The 18,306-nt window shown below is 46.2% G+C and overlaps 1 protein-coding gene across 1 annotated transcript in view; it reads right to left on the bottom strand.

Annotated features, from left to right (window-relative positions):
* Nucleotides 1–393: 393 nt before the first annotated feature.
* GUCY1B1 (guanylate cyclase 1 soluble subunit beta 1) overlaps nt 394–18,306 on the bottom strand; it is a 725,186-nt gene continuing 707,273 nt past the window's right edge. The window contains exon 14 of the mRNA XM_069631323.1: nt 394–2,187. Within this exon, the coding sequence (XP_069487424.1) occupies nt 2,164–2,187 (24 nt within the window). The 3' untranslated portion in view covers nt 394–2,163. The remainder of the gene's footprint in view (nt 2,188–18,306) is intronic.

The raw sequence follows: 18,306 nt of genomic DNA, 5'->3' as shown, positions 1-18,306 counted from the left end.
GAAGGTCCAAGAAGTAAAAGCAACATCAAGGCAGTTGGTGGATAGAGGTTGGTTGAAGGGTGGGCAGGGGATGTGGGCCTTCACATTTCAGATGGTTGATTAACTTTGAACTACACATAAAAAAGGGAAGCAACATAAAATATAAACAAAACCCATAGTAATCAAAAGAGTATTTTCCAAAAATTATTTTCATGTTGAAAAGCAGGCATTATGGGATTCGTAATGTTAAGCATAGGACTGCAACGACATGAGTATTATTCAGTGAATATCTTTGGAAAGAAACACTTTTACGAAACAAAGTTAAAAAACAAAACATGTACATCTAGTCAAAGTAATGAAGACTTTTGTACATGCTCGCTTTATTTTGTAATATAAATATTTAACATCCAAGTGGAAAGTGGAGAAAATAATTTATTGTATTTTCTTTGTACACAATGATATATACATATAAATGTGACATTAATAGAGCGTATATATAAAATCAGAAATAGTTTTTACAAATGGCACGACATAGAGTAGAGGTTCCTAAAGAATGGATTTGAAGACATGATGATAAACAGGTCTGCATTATGTGGTCATCTTAAAAATCAAGAACATATGTGTGTCCTTCACAACAAAAGCAAAGGGTTACAAAAGAAAATCAGGACATAAGACATTGAATTGTTTACCATGTCTATATCTACAGTATGTTTCATCTTAAGGTGTCAAACATGAAATTGCCTTGCCTTTGATAAATTGGAAGTGGCGTGGGACCATTTTCAAAAGGTCTTTTTTTATTTTCATGTATAAAAAAGGGATGCATGGTTCGTCTAAAGCAGGCTCGTCCAAATGCAGGCCTCGAGGGCCGGAAATCTGATGGGTGTTTAACATACCCCCCATTATTATTCATGACAAAAAATGTGTATACATTTAGAATCATTGTATGCACATTTATTTCATGAATATAAATATCCAACATGTTTCCAGCCTTCGAGGCATGGAGTTGTACAACACTGGTTTAAAACCAAAAATACAACTCTAGCAAAAGAATACACATGTCCTTATGGTTTACAGACAGGTTTTTATATTACAAAGACATCAATGGAGGATGAAATCCACAACATGTGAACACATGTTTGCCGAGTGTGTTGGACACTGAAATAGTGACCACCAAACGTTTGCCAATAAAATGGTTCACATTTTGTGACAATGAAAAGCCAAACGATACTGAAAGCTTCATAACTATGACATCCCATGGAATGCAGTAGTAACTAATCAGCTCATTTTACGTAAAGTTTGCACTTCACTGTGTACACGAACATAACAATCTATGCTACAGAGTTCAGCACCCTAATGACGTCACAAGCTGAGGCCATAGACTGCCACCACAACTCTAGTGCTAGCTAAAGATGGAGATGGGGATGAGGACAGTGCAGCGATCATACAATTAGAGATTAGTAATATGGCTGCAACTGGACAATGCCGGCTGCCTCCCCTGTCAGTGTCGTGGGAACAGTGCCGATAGACATGAGCATGAAGTATAAGATTCTGATGCTATTTTTATATTTAAGCTTCTAACAAAATACAATGCAATTGATTTGAATGTATCCTTTTGACATGTTTGACTTTCCATAATGTCCATAAAGGAAGCTGTTGTGACTACACAACCCCAGCTATTTTGGCACATTGTTTTACTATGATGGATTTGAGCCGTCAGAGACAGTTGACACATACCATGACCACACTTACATAAACAGAGTAGAACTACACCATCAACAAACCGTCAAGTAAAAATACCTCTGAAGATGGCACTGTGAGTATACAGTTCTTCAAGTTTCAGATGTGGAGTAGGAAACACCATGGATCATTGGGAACATATTGCACATGTGTTGCCCTGAGGCACAAGGTTTACCTGCTAGCAATACGGAATGCATGGGAATATGATACACTATCTTCACAAAGATGAGACCGGCAGTCACAGCAGAAATACAACATGTTCAAAAGCACAGGCAGGAAACAGAAGCAAGTGAGCGAGTCTGTAATCCCCAGACGATGTGTGTGTTGCTAGTGGAAATATGGTCAAAGCAGAACACCCACGCGAAGCTCATCCCTCCGATAATGACCACTTCGGGGAAAGCATGCCACTGGACGGCGATTCTTCCCATTCCCCGGATCTCAGACAGCTTAGAACGACTCTTGCTTTTTCTCCTGGAATTAATGGAAAACAAAAGGTTGAAAAGAAAACGTGTACAGTCATGGCACGCACGTTGCATTTGAAATATAAAGCGACTTCTTACATCACTTCTTTTGATAGCAAATATTTACGAGGTATAGACGTTCACATTTGTTTTCACCATTCCTCGTGTTTCCCTCAAGCAGCAACCCTAAAAACACACTTCTGTAGAAAGTGTTTGACATCAGTGTGACACGCCCTTCCCCTTTCTGTCTTTCCCAGCCAGATTAAATGCTGCACCCGGCCTGATTTCCTTTGGGGTTCGTGAACAGCCACTGTCTGACTCTGCACTCTGTTGAACGTCAGATGCTCCAGTGTGTCCATATTGCAGCATCATCTAGCCATCTTTTCCATCTAGCTCACAAGGAGCCAATCTCACGCGCATGTGTGGGGCTCCGGCTGCGTGTGCCCCATTTAAGTGGATACAAGCAGTACACGGTCCTAGGTTATTTCCTAACTGCCCCCACTCACTCCACCCTGGCAACTACACCCTGCTGGCTCACAATGTGAGGAGAAGGACAGGGTGCAGAGCGTTTGCCGTCCTCTGAACCTAACGGTAAACACCCACTCAAGGTACGTCTATTAAGGAACTCTAGATCTCTTTCTTCCACATCTTACACCCCTGTCTTGGTACCCCTCCCATCTCACTCTCCAATCATCGTAATCCTGCACTAAGCGGAAATTGTCATGCAGCACCTTCCAAACATGGACATCAATAATTGCTTCCCTTTTTTTTGCTTTACATCAATTATCTACAGCGATTCTAGCACAGTCTTAGAAAATGTACTTTAAAAGTGCCAACGAAAATGGGCAACATGCAGAAGTATACAATAGGAAGCCTTTGAGTATAATTGTTTAAAGAATATTTTGATGTGCCTATCTAAGGTAGGTAACATTCTTTAGTCGGAGTTCTTCATTGACATATTAAACTTAAAGATGATATGGTATACATGCAGTTTATAATATATGCAATTTACAGATGCCATATTTAAAATATCGTTAATATTTTGTTAAAGGAATGTAATCGTCGCACCATAAAACAATACAGCTCCAAAAGTTTAAATGTTATTTATTTATTTAGTTGTTTGGATTTATAAGGGCTCTAAAGTACTGTGCAGACTTAAATAAATGGTCAGAAAACGGTAGGAATTATTACAAGCTGATCACACATGGAGTATCAATTTAATTCAGGAAGAGGTAAGACGAAATGCTTTCAGAAGATGCTTTAAGGGAGAAATGGAAAGAAAAAAGCATAAGGGGGGAATGGACAGAAAAAGGGAGATTATTACAGTATTTAGGAGCAAAATACCAAAAAGTAGATTGCACGTAAGGAAGACGGGGAACACTCAGGTAAAAAAAGGAAGATGAAAGTAGTGTATGAATAGTTACATATACAGAGACAAGAGAACATAATTCCGGGGGCAAGTCCAATGATACACTTGATGTAAAGGCAGAGAAAACAAAACTGAAGACTGAAATGACAATGTGAGAATTGGATGTATGCCGACAAAGCAAGTGAAGAACAACAGTATTTGTCGTTTTCATCTGCATAATATTCGACCTGTGCATTCATTTCTTTTCATGCTCTCAAACTTTTAATCACCTCCCTCATCTTTTCTCATCTTGATTACTGCTCAACTCTCTGGTTGGTCTCCCTGCTTCTCATTTTATCCCCCCACTTCGGTCGGTTTATAACTCAGCTATTCACCTTATGTTCTCTTTACCATTTTGCTCTTCCATTACTTCTGCTCTTTGAACCTTTTCATTTCTCTCATTTGACTCATGCCTTCTTTTACAATTCCTTGGTATCGTTTATAAATGTATCCATGGCCTCACTTCATCGTATCTCTTTTCCCTTATTACTTTATACACTCCCTCTCGCACTCTTCACTCTCAATTATTACACCACTTTCAGTTCCAACACTTTCCTGTGCCTCATCTCCCTTTCGCACATTCTCCTTACGAGCTCCAAATCACTGGAACACTCTTCCTCTATCTGTTCGCTCCAATACTTCTCTACATAATTTTCTTACACAGCTGAAAATGTATTTATTGTCTGCCCTCTTAAATAACTGACAGTCTGTTTTTCGATCACTGATTGATGATTTATCTCAAATCATTACCTATTTAATTGCAATTTGACAAAACACTATTTACATTTCAATATATATCAAATATAGCAGGCACCTCAACAAGAAGAGAAGATAATAATAAGAATAATAGTGTTAGCAGCCACAAAGGTAGCAAATGCACACATTCTATGACTATTGAAGAACTGGTACATAAATAACTGCTCTAGAGCAGAAATGTGATGACAGAGAGAAACAGAATATTTGTATCACAACTACGTTACCAGCAGAATTACTATAGCGAGAGAAAGAGACAGAGATAGAGAATCAAGACAAAAATAAATAACTCTGGCACTGCATCCTAAAGCAGGCATATTCATTCAAAATCATGCACTGCTCATGACCAGTGTCAGATTAAACCCTGTTGAAGCCCCTAGGCAGTCGAAATCTTTTGGCTCCCCCTCACAAATGATCTCCTAATACGTTTTTATTTTTCTGCACCTCTTTATTTTGATGCATTGTCATGAGGCCCCTAAAAGCAGTGGGGACCATAGGCCAGTGCCTACTTGGCCTAATGGATAATATGGCACTGCTCATAACAATCCAAATTGTGCTTAAATCTAGCTGTTACTGGCAATGGAAACTAACCATACAATCCCTTTAAACCTTGAATTTTCCAAGCATCTGTGGGACTTATTTCTTATATATTTTAACATTCTGGCTGTGACAGGATGTCATCTAATGAGGGTTTTAACGCCATGGCGTCTTTGAATTCAATTAATAAACTCTGTGCTCAGAGAGACAAAGCTTCACCTCACTGATGAGGCCTAACAAGGCTGAAACACGTGTATGGGGTTGCTTTTGGTACTCTTGTTCAGAGAGGAATTGCCATAGCATTTCAGTGCTGGACTGGCCATGTGGGCAAGACAAAGACTGATATGCAAATGGATATTTCCCATATGTGAAAGGTACAGTGAGCAAAAAGCATGTGCTGCAAACTCTCATCTCAGGACAGGTTATGATGCCTTGTTCTTTCTGGAGAGGAGCGCCTGCTACCTTTTTGAAATATTTGCAAGGAACTTGGTGTTGGTCACCCTGAGTTACCTGGGGGCGACCAGACGTGGACTCCCTGCTCACTGTGCTCAGAGAGGCAAAGCTTCACCTCACTGATGAGGCCCAACAAGGCTGAAACACGTGTATGGGGTTGCTTTTGGTACTCTTGTTCAGAGAGGAATTGCCGTAGCATTTCGGTGCTAGACTGCCCATGTGGGCGGGACAAAGACTGATATGCAAATGGATATTTCCCATCTGTGAAAGGTACAGTGAGCAAAAAGTGTGTGCTGCAAACTCTCATCTCAGAACAGGTTATCATGCCATGTTCTTTCTGGAGAGGAGCGCCTGCTACCTTTTTTGAAATAAACACAATTATGTGGATAATTCTGTTTCTGAAAGGGAGGTCTGCTAACCAGACCCCCTTTCATAAAAGCTTCATGCCAAAAGCATAACCCATGCATCTATATTTGCTACACCAGCCTTCTGAAACTTGCAGCTAATCTCTGAGAATTAGTCAACATGGTTATGGTGTGAACTGCTAAGAACACACAATTGTTAAACCACCATAGTTCAATATCATGAACGTTTCAACTCTGTGAGCCCAGGTCAGCGATGCCACTGCAATGATGCTGTCTTCTTTTGATTCCTCCCAGAGACAGGGTCACACCTCTCCTCAGGGCACAGGATGTATTACAAGGAGATCTCTTGGGAACCCTGTTTCAAAGGAGCACTCACATAAAAAGGTCAGACTCAAACCAGGATGTTACACACCAAAGGGCATGTGAAGTTGGCAGGCTTGTAGAGGGGGATGAGTTAGAGTAATCAGAGAGGGAAGGTGGACCTGAGAAGGGGTTCTACCATGTTGGTTTTCGGTTAAAGTTCTCTTCTTTCCTTTCCCATCCATTTCCTGCAGAACAAGGCACACTGTGTATGATGTAATAGGACAGGGTTCACTTGTTCCAGCAACAGGAACTGTACGCCAGCACAGGCTTGTTTGGAGACAATTTCCTGTGGAATTCTGTCTTTATTAGGAGGGGAACTCCCACTGCTTCCTTGATTCAATTTTGGACAAAAGAAAAACAGCACACTTGTGGACCTTTGCTGGGAATACAGTCCATTCCAAACTCCTATGATATAGAGGTGAAGGCAGAAGGCATCCAAAGCAGAGGAGAGCTCTCTCCCATAAACATTGTCAGGGAACATTGGGAGTGAACTGCGGTGGACCAAGGCCTGTGACTCTGCCAGCTGCACTGGAACCAGACTCCCACTGGGGGTGAAGGATACCCTGTAGGTGCCAGCCATATTTCTTGGACTAGAGTGCATAGCAAGAAGGGACTCTTCTTGAACTAGATCCCCTGGATTGAGTTTCAGATCAACCTGTGTTGTCCAAAGCAGCCTGTAATCGTGTGTTGTTGCTTCAGGCCACCTTCAAGATGCCTAGAATGTGCTTGTCATCTTAGAATCTAAACAAGATCCTTGCTACTGCATTTGGCACTCTTTTGCATCGTTGAACCGCTGCATCCATCTTCAAACCGGTGCAATGCTATCTCACACCAGTAGTGGTCATCACTGGCTCGACTGGAATCCTGGCTCACTGCTCTAGAGGCACCTCACTCACTGCATCATCGACCATCGCTTTGATCCATCAAGACACCATCTAGACCTGACTGTGCCACCAACTCGAACCACTGGAAGTCATTGTGTCACACTTCAGCTTGACCAAGTGGAACAATCATTTTGACCCAACATCGTCTCAACCTGACCAACCCAAATGTGTGTAACCCATCAAACCACATTGTCTCAAATGCGGATTCAAAACACATAGAGCCCTGTCTCTATGCAGACATGCCACTGAATCAGCGTGGCTCCTATCATCACCTGGTTCGACCACTGAAAAGCACCAAGAAGTCTGACTCAACACTTTAAAATATCCCTAGACAAAAATGAGGCACTGGTAAGAGGCCCTTTACCAATGCACCTCTTTCTGAGGCATAAGCCCTCATTCCGAGTTCAGAGGTAAGTACTGTCCCTTACCGGCATGGCGCAAATAGCGTGTCTGAGCTGGCAGCAGCCCACTAAAAGCGTACTATTCCGAGTTCGAAGGCACAAGCTTTGCGCCATGCCAGTAAGGGACCTAGCGCCATGCCGCAAAAGGGCCTGAAAAAACCCCCTACCGGCATGAATCACACCATAGACAACACTTCCGCCATAGTCCAATGCGGCATTAGCGATGACTGTAAATAGTGGTCACCGCTATTTACAGTCACCGTTAAATTGCGGAACCGGAAATAGCGTCATCGCACCGGAACGGGAAGGAGCGCGGCGGCCATCTTTAAAAACACAATCCATTGCCATCCTCACCACACAGGAGCCATGGCACACTGGTGATTGACTGGAAAGTTCCTACGAGCACCCAGGAATGCCTAAAGCACCAAAAAAGGGATCTGCCGGCCTCTGAAAGGAGCGGTTCAGCCAAGATGAGCTTCAAATGCTCGTGGACACCCTACACGAGCATGCTGGGACTGTGTTTAGCAGCAACATGATGAGGGAGGCTGTGCTGCGAAACAAAGAAATCTGGGCACTGGTATGCCAGAAGGTGAGCGCAGTGGGCAACGCCCCCCACACCGTCAAGGATTGCCGCAAAAGGTGTGATGACCTGTGGCTGAGGGTGCGAAACATCCTTTCTGCTAACCGTGCTCAGGCCTTGTAGACCGGAGGTGGACCAGGTTCTCCAATCAAGCTGACACCTTGGGAGGAGACATGAGCGAGCATGATAGGGGCCGAATCCATAAAAGGGGTCGGAGAAATGGAGTGTGGTGCCACGTCATCTACTTATGGAGGTGAGTGTCCAAAGTAAAAACTGAAAAGCCAAATGTGATGAAAGTCACTGCTAACGTCTGGCCAAAGAGTGACACCATGGTCGGCCACACACACACCCCCTGTAAATTATGCCGAAGCAAGTGAGACCCAAGCCAGTGCCTGGTGCAAGGCCGTAACGTACATGACACATACCACTCAAAGCTGCAAATTCCATGAGGCACACAGGGTCCTTGATGTAAACAGTGTGCATGTTAGACAGCACAGTACCTGCCCAACATGAGTGACACCGACAGATGCCTGCATTAACCACCCATTTATGGAATGACCTGCCGTTCCCTACACAAATGCCGATTACCCACAATTGTGTGGATGTGCAATTGTACCAATGTATGTATGTTGGCTATCCAAACATCACTCATGCCGTTCCTCTTTCACCCCCACAGTCAGTGAGCATGACAGTGAGGACCAGGACAGCAACTGTCCCTCCACTTCCAGATGCCAAGGCAGGGGCCGGCATGTCCCAGTGAGGAAGCCACCACTGGTACAAATACCACCAGCACCAGCAAGGCCCGTGGCGGGTGCACCAACCCCACTTCTCCCTGCACTGCCTGCAGACACCTGCCCAACGCCACGGTCGGAGGAGTCCAGTGTGGCTGGGGAGGTGGCAACCACGGCCCCCCTCGAAGTTGAGGACAGGCCCAAAGACATCTGGGGCACTATTGAGGACGAACCTGTGGAAGTAGTCAACACCCCTGCAGATTTCTCTACCCCCCAGGTATCCTTCAGTGACTCTGGTGATAACACACCAGAGCAGTCTGGGCAAGAACAGACTCAGGGACATGGCAGTCCTGTATACAGTCCCGTGGAAGAGGCGCCCGCAGGACATGGCAGCCCGATCCCCAACAGGGCCACTGGTTCAGCCGCAGCAGCACAACGGGGTGACCAGCTCTCTGCCTTGATATTGAAATTTGCGCAGGACAATCGGCAGGCCAGGGAGGAGTGGCGTGCGGACTTGAGGGCACTGGGCCAGACCATAACCGAAAACACTAACTGCCTCTGCGAGGTGCTCGGCCGCATAGCGGATGCTTTGGAGGCTGCTCCTACCCGCCAACAGCCTCAGCATGAGGACACATCATCCACGAGCAACTCCACTCAGACCAGCCCGCTCTGTCAGTCGCTCCGTACGCAGCGCCGACAGCACATGTCTACCCCTGGCTCTGGGAGCGCAGAGTAACTGTACTGGCAGCCTCATCTGGGCTACCTGGACCCTATGGGACTAGTGTGGGGTTGTTATGGTGGGAGGGAGAGGGGGTGAGGGTGTGTGGGGGAGTTGTGGGGGGAGGGGGAATGGGGTGAGGGTGTGTGGGGGAGTTGTGGGGGGAGGTGGGTGAGGGTGGTGGAGGGTTTGTTAGTCACGTTCATATTTTCACTTTGAATACACTGGTTGTGTTACAAAAAAATAACCAGTGTGGACATTCATCATTGCGCATGTGTCATTTATTCTAGCACAGTGCATAGTGTACATGTATCCCCACACCCAGTGCCCTACGTCCTAACATTATGCCACCCTCTGCTGACTTGTGTGTCAGAAATATTGTGTGATCACTGACTGCCACACAGCACGTCCCTCCTGTGCATCGGCACCGTGATGAGGTCCTGCCACTTCTTCCTCCTCCCCTTCCTCATCATCAGGTGGTAGCAGTTCCATGTCAGGGGGCAGGGGCACGTTCCGGCGGATGAACATATTGTGCAGCATTAAACATGCATGGTGATCTTGGCCACCTTCTCATGGCTGTAGAGGAGTGCCCCACCCGACCAACTGAGGCAGCGAAATCATGCCTTCAACAGGCCAAAGGTCTGCTCAATTACCACACGTGTAGGGGTATGGGAACGATTGTAGTCCTCCTCATGCCTGTTCTGTGGGTTTCGGACAGGGGTCAGGAGCCACGGCTTCAAGGGATAGCCACCATCACCTGCATGAGAGGGGAATGAAGGTAAATGTTCGCACATTCATGTTGGACAACTGTACTAGTCTCACATGGGTGCAGGTAATTTGTGCCCACAATCACATGTCCCGGATGCATTGAGCTCATTTCAGGTCCCGCTATGTGTCTTGTGCAATGGACCTATGGTGTGGGTTGCATCTTCAAGATGGTTCATGGTGCGCACTGACATCTTGTTGCACGTGCATCGTATAGGCATACAGCAGTGTTGGAGTAAATTCACTGATGAGTGGTGCATGTGTTGTGGGATGTGGGCTGGTTACCTGTTAGTCATTTAGTGATAGGTGTCGGCCTTACTTCATCACTATGGTATTTGGTTGTCATGTACCGTTTCAGTTGCTTTGGGCCACAGTGTTTGGTGATGTGCACATCGTGCACTGACCTCAACATTCCGACCCAAGTGGAGTATGCACCCCCCCATTCCCACCCAGGTGGAATATGCATCCCCCCCATTCCTACCCGGGTGGAGTATTCAGCCACCCACCTCACAACCCTGATGCACTGCCATGGACCAGTCAGGCAACTCACCAAGCAGCCAGGCACGTCGTCCAGCATTTCGCTCCATGTAGCGTGGTAGCGTTGAGTTCCGCAGGACCAAAGAGTCATGAGTTGATCCGGGATATCTGGCACAGCAATGTGTGAGGATCTTGCTGGCGTTGCATACCATCTGCACATTGATGGAGTGGTATTGCTTGCGTTTGCGATACACCACCTCCATGCCATGCGGGACCACCAACTCCACGTGAGTGCAGTCGAGGGCACCTACACAATTTGGCATGCCTGCCAGTGCATGGAAGGCAACTTTTGTATGGAATATCTCCAGGGGAGTCCGTGGTAGGGATATGTAGTCCCTTGTGTTCTTGAGGAGGTCATCCAGCACTTGGTTCAGTATCCGGGAAAATAAGTATTGTGATAGGCCATGCATGTGCCCCACTGTGTGATAGTAGGTGCCTGTGGCAAGGAAGTGGAGCACAGACACCACCTTCAGTAGAGGGGGGATGGCAGTGCGTATTTCTATGAGGCTGACAATGTCGTTGTGTATCAGGTCCACTATGGTGGTGATGGTTTCCCGGTCAAGCCGGTACAGGGTGTGAATCTGCTCAGGGGTTAGGTTGAATGGACTGGCTCTGATACAAGTGATTGGGGGCTGCCGGGGTGGTAAGGGTGGCTGCACTGGTGGGGCATGCTGGGCCTGTCTCACCCTCCTTCTCCTCCTGGGTCTCCTCTTTGGTGGCGGCTGTTGTTGTTGTTGTGGCATTGCAAGCAGGGCCTCCAGCTCCAGTAATGCTACTACTATTGGTATCATCTTGGTGTGGGAGGGGGTGTGTTGTGTGGGTGTGCTCCTTTTGTACTGGCCCTGACTCCATTGCCTCCACCTGTGTTGATTTTGTACACCTGTGGCACTTGGAAACACTGCTCCGGGTTCTTTACGTCTGGTCGGTGATGCCGGTATTTACACCATGCCGGTATGCACTTTTTTGGCCTTCAGGAGGCCGTTATTTGCATGTCCGCCTCACTTGTGATCATCTCCGGTTTACAGCATGCCGCTAATGCTAACATGGTGTGTCGCGTGCACACGCCCAGACCACTATTGACGGCATTGTACTTTACGATGCCATTAATAGCGGTCTGGTTGGTCAGAATAGCCCGTAACGGTAAGCGATGCCGGTAATGCTTTACCGGCATCGTTTTTCCCTTACCTCCAAATTCGGAATGAGGGCCATAGTCATTTTTAAACCCCCGTGTTCAGCATATTCTTCAAGAACATATCCTTTGAACCTTGGCATTTCTGCAGTTTCTTGCCTGAACACCCCTGCACACATACCCAGAGTGCCATACTACTCAACCGTCTGTATTCTCTGTATTCTTTCTAGAGGGGTAGGTTTTTGTTAAGTGATTTTACTCAGTTGATTGCATATTTAATTGTTCAAGTGAAGTATCTATATTATTATAAAACCTTGATTGGACATTAATTATTTTATTTTGGAGTCTTTGTAATATTGCTGTTTGGGTTGCTGCTGTTATCATCTCATATACCTCCTGAAAGTTTAACCTACCCTCGGCCAACATTACCACAAAAGACCAGGAGGTTTACCTGTCAGGCTGTGTCTTTATGATTGGGATAACTGTTGGTTTAGTAGTGGTGTGGGGCAAGGTGGCCAGTTTAGCCTCTACTCATCCATGTGCTCCTCCAAAGCAGTAGTAATTTTGTCACATTGGCAGGGCCATGAGGTTGGCTGAGATATTTGTTTATCTTGTTTATCTTTTGACAGTGCCCATTAGATGTAGGTTTTTTCCATGACCTGCTCCCCCTCCCCCAAAAGTCACCCCAAGTGGAAAAAAGGCCATGTCTGATAGCAATGGCTGGTGCCAAATTTGTCAAAGGTCATATTAAGCGTGACCTATGGTGCCAATGGCCGGGGTCTGAGACCATACCTAGTGGCGAGATTTCATGAGACATGGTCTTCAGCCATGGCTTGAGCATCTCTGAGATTTCCACATTGGCCACTGGTGATGGCCTATAGGCACTACAAACATTTTTCAGGAATATTGGCATGCCCTCTGCCCAGACCACCTAATGTAGCCACAGTTTATGGACCCTAAAGCCACCCAAGGTAGCCACTGGCCATTGCAGTGGCATGTTTACAAGAGGTTCAACATTCCATTATTTTTATTATTATTATTATTATTATTATTGTATTTATTGAGCACAGACCTAGCGCTGGGAAGCAACAGAGTGCTTTACAAGTCATAGGGGGAAGTATGGAGTGAAGGAAGCAGATTACAAGGGATTACTGCAAGGGGGAGCTGGTGGCAATGGGTGAAGTGGAAGCGTAGCAAGTTGGCAGCAAGGGGTCTACAAGATACCAGGGCAGGAAAGAGGGGCAAGCAGATCAACCAGTCTCATGTTATGTGGTGTGTGCAGGTTATGTGGACCTTGGTGTTAGGGAGGAGACATTGCTTAAAGATGAGAGTCTTGGGCTCCTTAATGAGCTGTGGAAGTGAGGGAGTCTGGTGTTGACTGGGAGAAGGCCCCAGAGTCTCGGGGCATAGATAGAAAATGCCAGTCTTCTGGTTCTTTCCTTCCTGCACCAGTGGACACTAGACCCCCTAATACACTCGTAGCGTACATGCCCTGGGCACCCCCAATTCACATGATGTGGCCACTGGTTATAGCATATGATTTGGGCAAAGTATGTCTGGAGCATGGCTTTTTTCCATGCTATGGTATTCCTCAAGTGACCTATATTGGCAATTCCTCATGACCAAAGAGATACCCAAGATGGCCCCTGGGACCAAGTTGTGGCTAATTCTGTGGCCATTTCCCTGGTCTCATCCAGCATCCCGAATTGACCACTGAGCCTGTTCTCAGGCCTTCCTGTGGCGACACTGAAGGTCTTTGCACCACAAACTGTATCTGGCAGACTCAAGCCATGTCTGAGACCTGGATAAAGCCGAAATACCCAGATGGGCCACAAGATCAAAAATGCATTTTCTTGTTGGTGGCTGTTCTCTCCCCTGGCTAGCTAGTGACCAAGATATTCTGTTCGTGACCCATGGACCACCGAACATCAAAGGCATTTGGTTGGGGAATATTGAACCCTCTGTAGCCACCCCTCCCTACAGTAAGTGTGATCCTATGAAGGTAGCAAGAGGCCCCTTATAGTTGGTGCAGCTCCACCTTGCTAAATGTCCACAGGCCCCAATGGCAAACCTTTAGAAAATGTTAGCGCACTAAAGAACAACTAGATTGACTGTCTTCCATCTAGCCAATCTGGAAGCCCCTTCCTGTGTGTGTAGACCTGTGCCAGGTCCACGGATGCATACACACAAATCAAAATCATTAAAATTGATATGTGGCTCCTCTGACTATTTTTTGCAGCCCTACATATTACTTACAAGATTAATAATAATCTGGTGGCCAATTTTGCAAACCCTTTTCAATTTAATAAATAGCACAGGAACAGTCCCGAAGAGTTGGCTATGTCTCGAAATAGTGGCATCTACAAAAAAAAGGTTATAGGGACTCTCTTGAGAACTATCGCCCAATTTCCCTGATTGACTGTATGGTGAAAATCTATGGTAAAATATTACGATTGGAGTAGTGACAGAAGAAAATAAATTGATAACCGATCTTCAGGTGGTGTTCTGGAAGAACAAAGGGACACTAGAACCATGTTTCAAGTGCATTATTGCACAAATATTGCATACAAAAAAGATGCTTTTATATCTGTTTTATATTTATTTTAAAACACCTTTTGATACGGTTGTGATTGCAAAACTGTGGACTTAGTTATTAAACATTCCTGATTAGTTATGGGCAATTATATAGTTCATATACAAATAACATGGCACGAGAATGGTATAGACAAAGGAGGGAATGTACTGACTATTTTAATGCTTTCAATGGGGTAGGGCAAGGGTGTGTGCTGCCCCATTTGTATTTCTTTCACATGTTAATTTGATAGCAGATGCTTTCCAAGAGTTAGATGTTGATGCAACAAGGATGGGTGACAAGACGATAGGCATCCTGCTATATGGTGCTTATATAAAGGATTCTGGCACAAAGAAGTAACTTGAGGCATTGGCGAGATAATGTAAGGAGTAGGTCATTGCAAGTAAACATAAAAAACAGTCTCTTTGATATGCCATAGAAGTAAGAAATGTAAGGTTCTGCTTTGAGCACACATGTCGATCAATTTACAGTTTGATTACTTAGGCCTGAGGCATTCAGCTAATGGTACATGGTGTAACCAAGCAAAGGGAAGTGGCTGTGTGCTAAAGCAATAGGGTAGTGCATTTATGAGGTATGTTGGGGAGAGAATAGTCATAAAAGCACTTGAAGTATTTAAGGCCCAAACTCAGTCAGCAGTGACCATGGTGAAAGTGGCTTTCTGGTAAATCTGTTAGTCTGCCCAAGAACACCCCCACTATTCCATTGTATTTACAGGTGGGTCTACAACCAATCCAGTATACAGCCTGACTGAGAATGATTCTATCAATATGAATGAAAATAAGTGTATTGATATGAATTGTTCACTTTCTATTTGTGTGCCCCTTTTATTGTAATGTGTTGCCCTCTCCCTCCATGGTGCTTTCCATCTCCCCTATTTACTCCAACTGCTACTGTAGCACCTATCCTACCCCTTTTGAAGTCTGGAAGGAAAAAGTTCAAGAAAGATCTCCTGGTCTCCAACCCAGGTCTGCTGCTCACTGACACCCACATCAACGCTTCTTCCAGACAGACTGTCACAGATATCTTCTTTGTCTCTCCCTCTCCAGACCTATGGATTCTCCACATGGTCTCTGTCCTCTCCCCTTTCACTTTGTTGCCTATCAATGGTGGTACCAGATGGGAAGTACTCTTGGCATGCTTCACATCCTCTAGGTGCAACATTAATGCCTATCAGAATGGCACCGGCATGGCCCAGGGCTCTCAGCCCAACCTCCTCTTTCATGATAGGCATCTTCTTTCACTCATCAACTTCCTCCCTTCTACTGCCACTCCTCCTTCTGCCAACCATCTCGCCCCTTCTCCACCACCATCGGGTGTACCACACCCCTGTACTCCTTCTGGGAAGACCTTCAAAGGTGGCAACCAGCTTCACCTAGCTATCCTCAACTCTCGCTCTGCTGTTAAACACTCCTCTGATATCTGTCACCTTCTTGAAGGCTTTGACTCTGATGTTCTCGCTCTCACTGAGACATGGTTCACTGCCAGCTCTGTCACTGCTTTTGACACATTCCTCCCTGAGGGCTATAAGATCCTCTCTAAGCCCAGGCCTAACTGGTCTGGTGGCGGAGTGGCCTTGATCTTCCCAGAAAGGGTCCATGCTATTATCATTCCCGCTCAGACCAACTCTTCCCTCAAATGTCCCATCTGCAGGCTTGGTGTCCCTCCAACCCTCTTGTTGATTCTTGGCACCATCTACAGGACCCCATGTCAGGTCTCCCTCTTTCCCTCCGAGTGGTATGACCACACCCCCTCTCTTCTTGCTTCCACCTCCAGAGACTTCATTATTCACTTTGACTCTCCTGACTTGGCCAGTGGACTATTCTGCAGCCTCTGTGTCTTTTTTTCCCTCACCATTCATCCCTCCGTTCCAGCACACTCAGACGGACATACCTTGGATGCTCTCATCTCAGCAGACATTTCCAACCATCTCACTACATTTCTCTCCTGGTCTGACCATGCTCTCCTATCCTCTCACCTGGATCTCTTAGGTCCCCTGGCTAAGCCCCTGTCTGCACTGCCAGTCTCCTTCTTCATCATTCGACCGATGAAGCAAGTGTCAGTTGCTGCTTTTTCTGCCACTTTCATTCCCCCTCCTACTCCTGCTAGGACAATCACACTCACTCTACTTGCTAATCTTCACCTCTCTATCATCAACACCCTTGACATCCTTGCCCCTGTCATGAGGATCCACTTGAAGCATGCCCCCAAGCACAACTCCTGGTATGACTCCGACCTAGCCTCTCTGAAACACAAGTGCAGAGTTGCTCAGCGAAAGTGGCAGGCATCAGGCACATCCTCTGACACACTGCCTGCCACCTGCTCCAAAGCCAATACAGACTTGCCATTCTCCATATCCAAGCCTGCATCTCTGGGGCCGATAACAATATGGGCGAACAGTTTAAAATCTGCAAGGAACTCTCCAATCCTACTGCAGTCTCCATTTCTCCCCTGCAATCCTTGACCGATTTCTGAAGTCACTCCTTTGCCACTGGTTCTATCCCGCTACTACTCAAGCACTCCCTTGTGCACCTTGCCTCAAAAAGCCCTTTGCAGACCACTCCTGCTCGGCTAACTACCACCCTATCTCCATTAACCCCTTTTTGAGCAAACTCCTGGTGAAGCTGGTCATCTCCTAACAGATCCAACACACTGAATATGTTGGCTGTCTTTGGGACCACCAGTCTGGCTTCAGAGCAGCCAGAGGCACAGAACCTTTCTACTGAACACCTGTGAAGAATTGCTCTAAAAATCTCAATTCCAACTATCCATCCATTCTCATCCTTTTGGATCTCTCCTCTGCCTTTGACACAGACAATCATGCCACCCTGACAAATTGGCTCTGTGACACTGTGACACTGTGTGCATCACAGGCCTGGCTCTTGACTGGTTGACCTCTCCTTGTTCAACTTGGCCTTTTTCTCGCCTCTATCACACTCTCCACCTGCAGCGTTCCTCAAGGCTCTATCCTCTCGCTGTGGCTCTTCAACATCTACCTTAACCCTCTGGCCCACCTGATCTCCTCCTTATCTCCCCACTCCCTCTCTCATCCCTGACTGTCTGCCTGCTATTCATGTATGGTGTCCTGCCAATTATCTCTGCCTTAATGCCAGTAAGATTGAGATTCTTCTATTTTTGCGTACCTAGCTCCCTCTTTCCCTACTAACAGCTGTCCACCCTCTATGGGTTCCCTCTCCTCACCCTCTTGTAAGGCAAAAACATTGGTGTCATCTTTGACTCCTCTCCTTCCTTCTCCCTTTACATTGAGGACCTTGTCAAGAAGGCCCGCTATCAGCTGCCCCTCCTCAGAGGCATTCTCCCTTTCCTCATCTTCCCCCAGAAACGTAATGTCTCCAGAGCTTGGGTCCTCGCTAGGCTGGACTATGCAACAGCCTCTTCCTCAATCTTCCTTTACCCTCCCTTCGCCCCCTTCAGGTAATCCAGAATAGGACCGCAAGACTTATCCTTGGCCAACTTATCCTTGGCCTCAAGCCGAGGGACCGCATCTCTCCAGCCCTAAAGTCTCCCCACTGGCTCCTGATTGCTGCTAAGATTAAGTTGAATACCCTATGAATCATCCACAAGCCTCTCTGGGTATTGGGACCCCACTACATCCAACTCTCCCTCCCTCAATACCTCCCTGCTAGAGCCCTTCGGAGTTCTAGCTTCAACTCTCTGCTAATCAGATACTTTGCTAAGCAGAGAGTGGGCGATACATCTCACTCCTCCGCAGGAACCTCTCTCTGGAATGGTCTCCCTGTCCCACTCAGGCTTGAGCCGGATCTCCTTAAATTACGGAAGCTCCTCAAGACCCTCCATTTATCTTCCTCCTTCCGTTTCCCCTCCCACGCTGACACCCCTGTCTGCCGCAGTGACTGGCTGTCTGGTCTCCTCTGAGTTCTATCGGGTAGCAGG

Source organism: Ambystoma mexicanum, chromosome 6q, assembly GCF_040938575.1.
Source record: "Ambystoma mexicanum isolate Mex_15411 chromosome 6q, UKY_AmexF1_1, whole genome shotgun sequence".
NCBI lineage: Eukaryota > Metazoa > Chordata > Amphibia > Caudata > Ambystomatidae > Ambystoma > Ambystoma mexicanum.
Note: the sequence above shows the minus strand (reverse complement) of the source record. Positions and strands in the feature narration are given on the sequence as shown.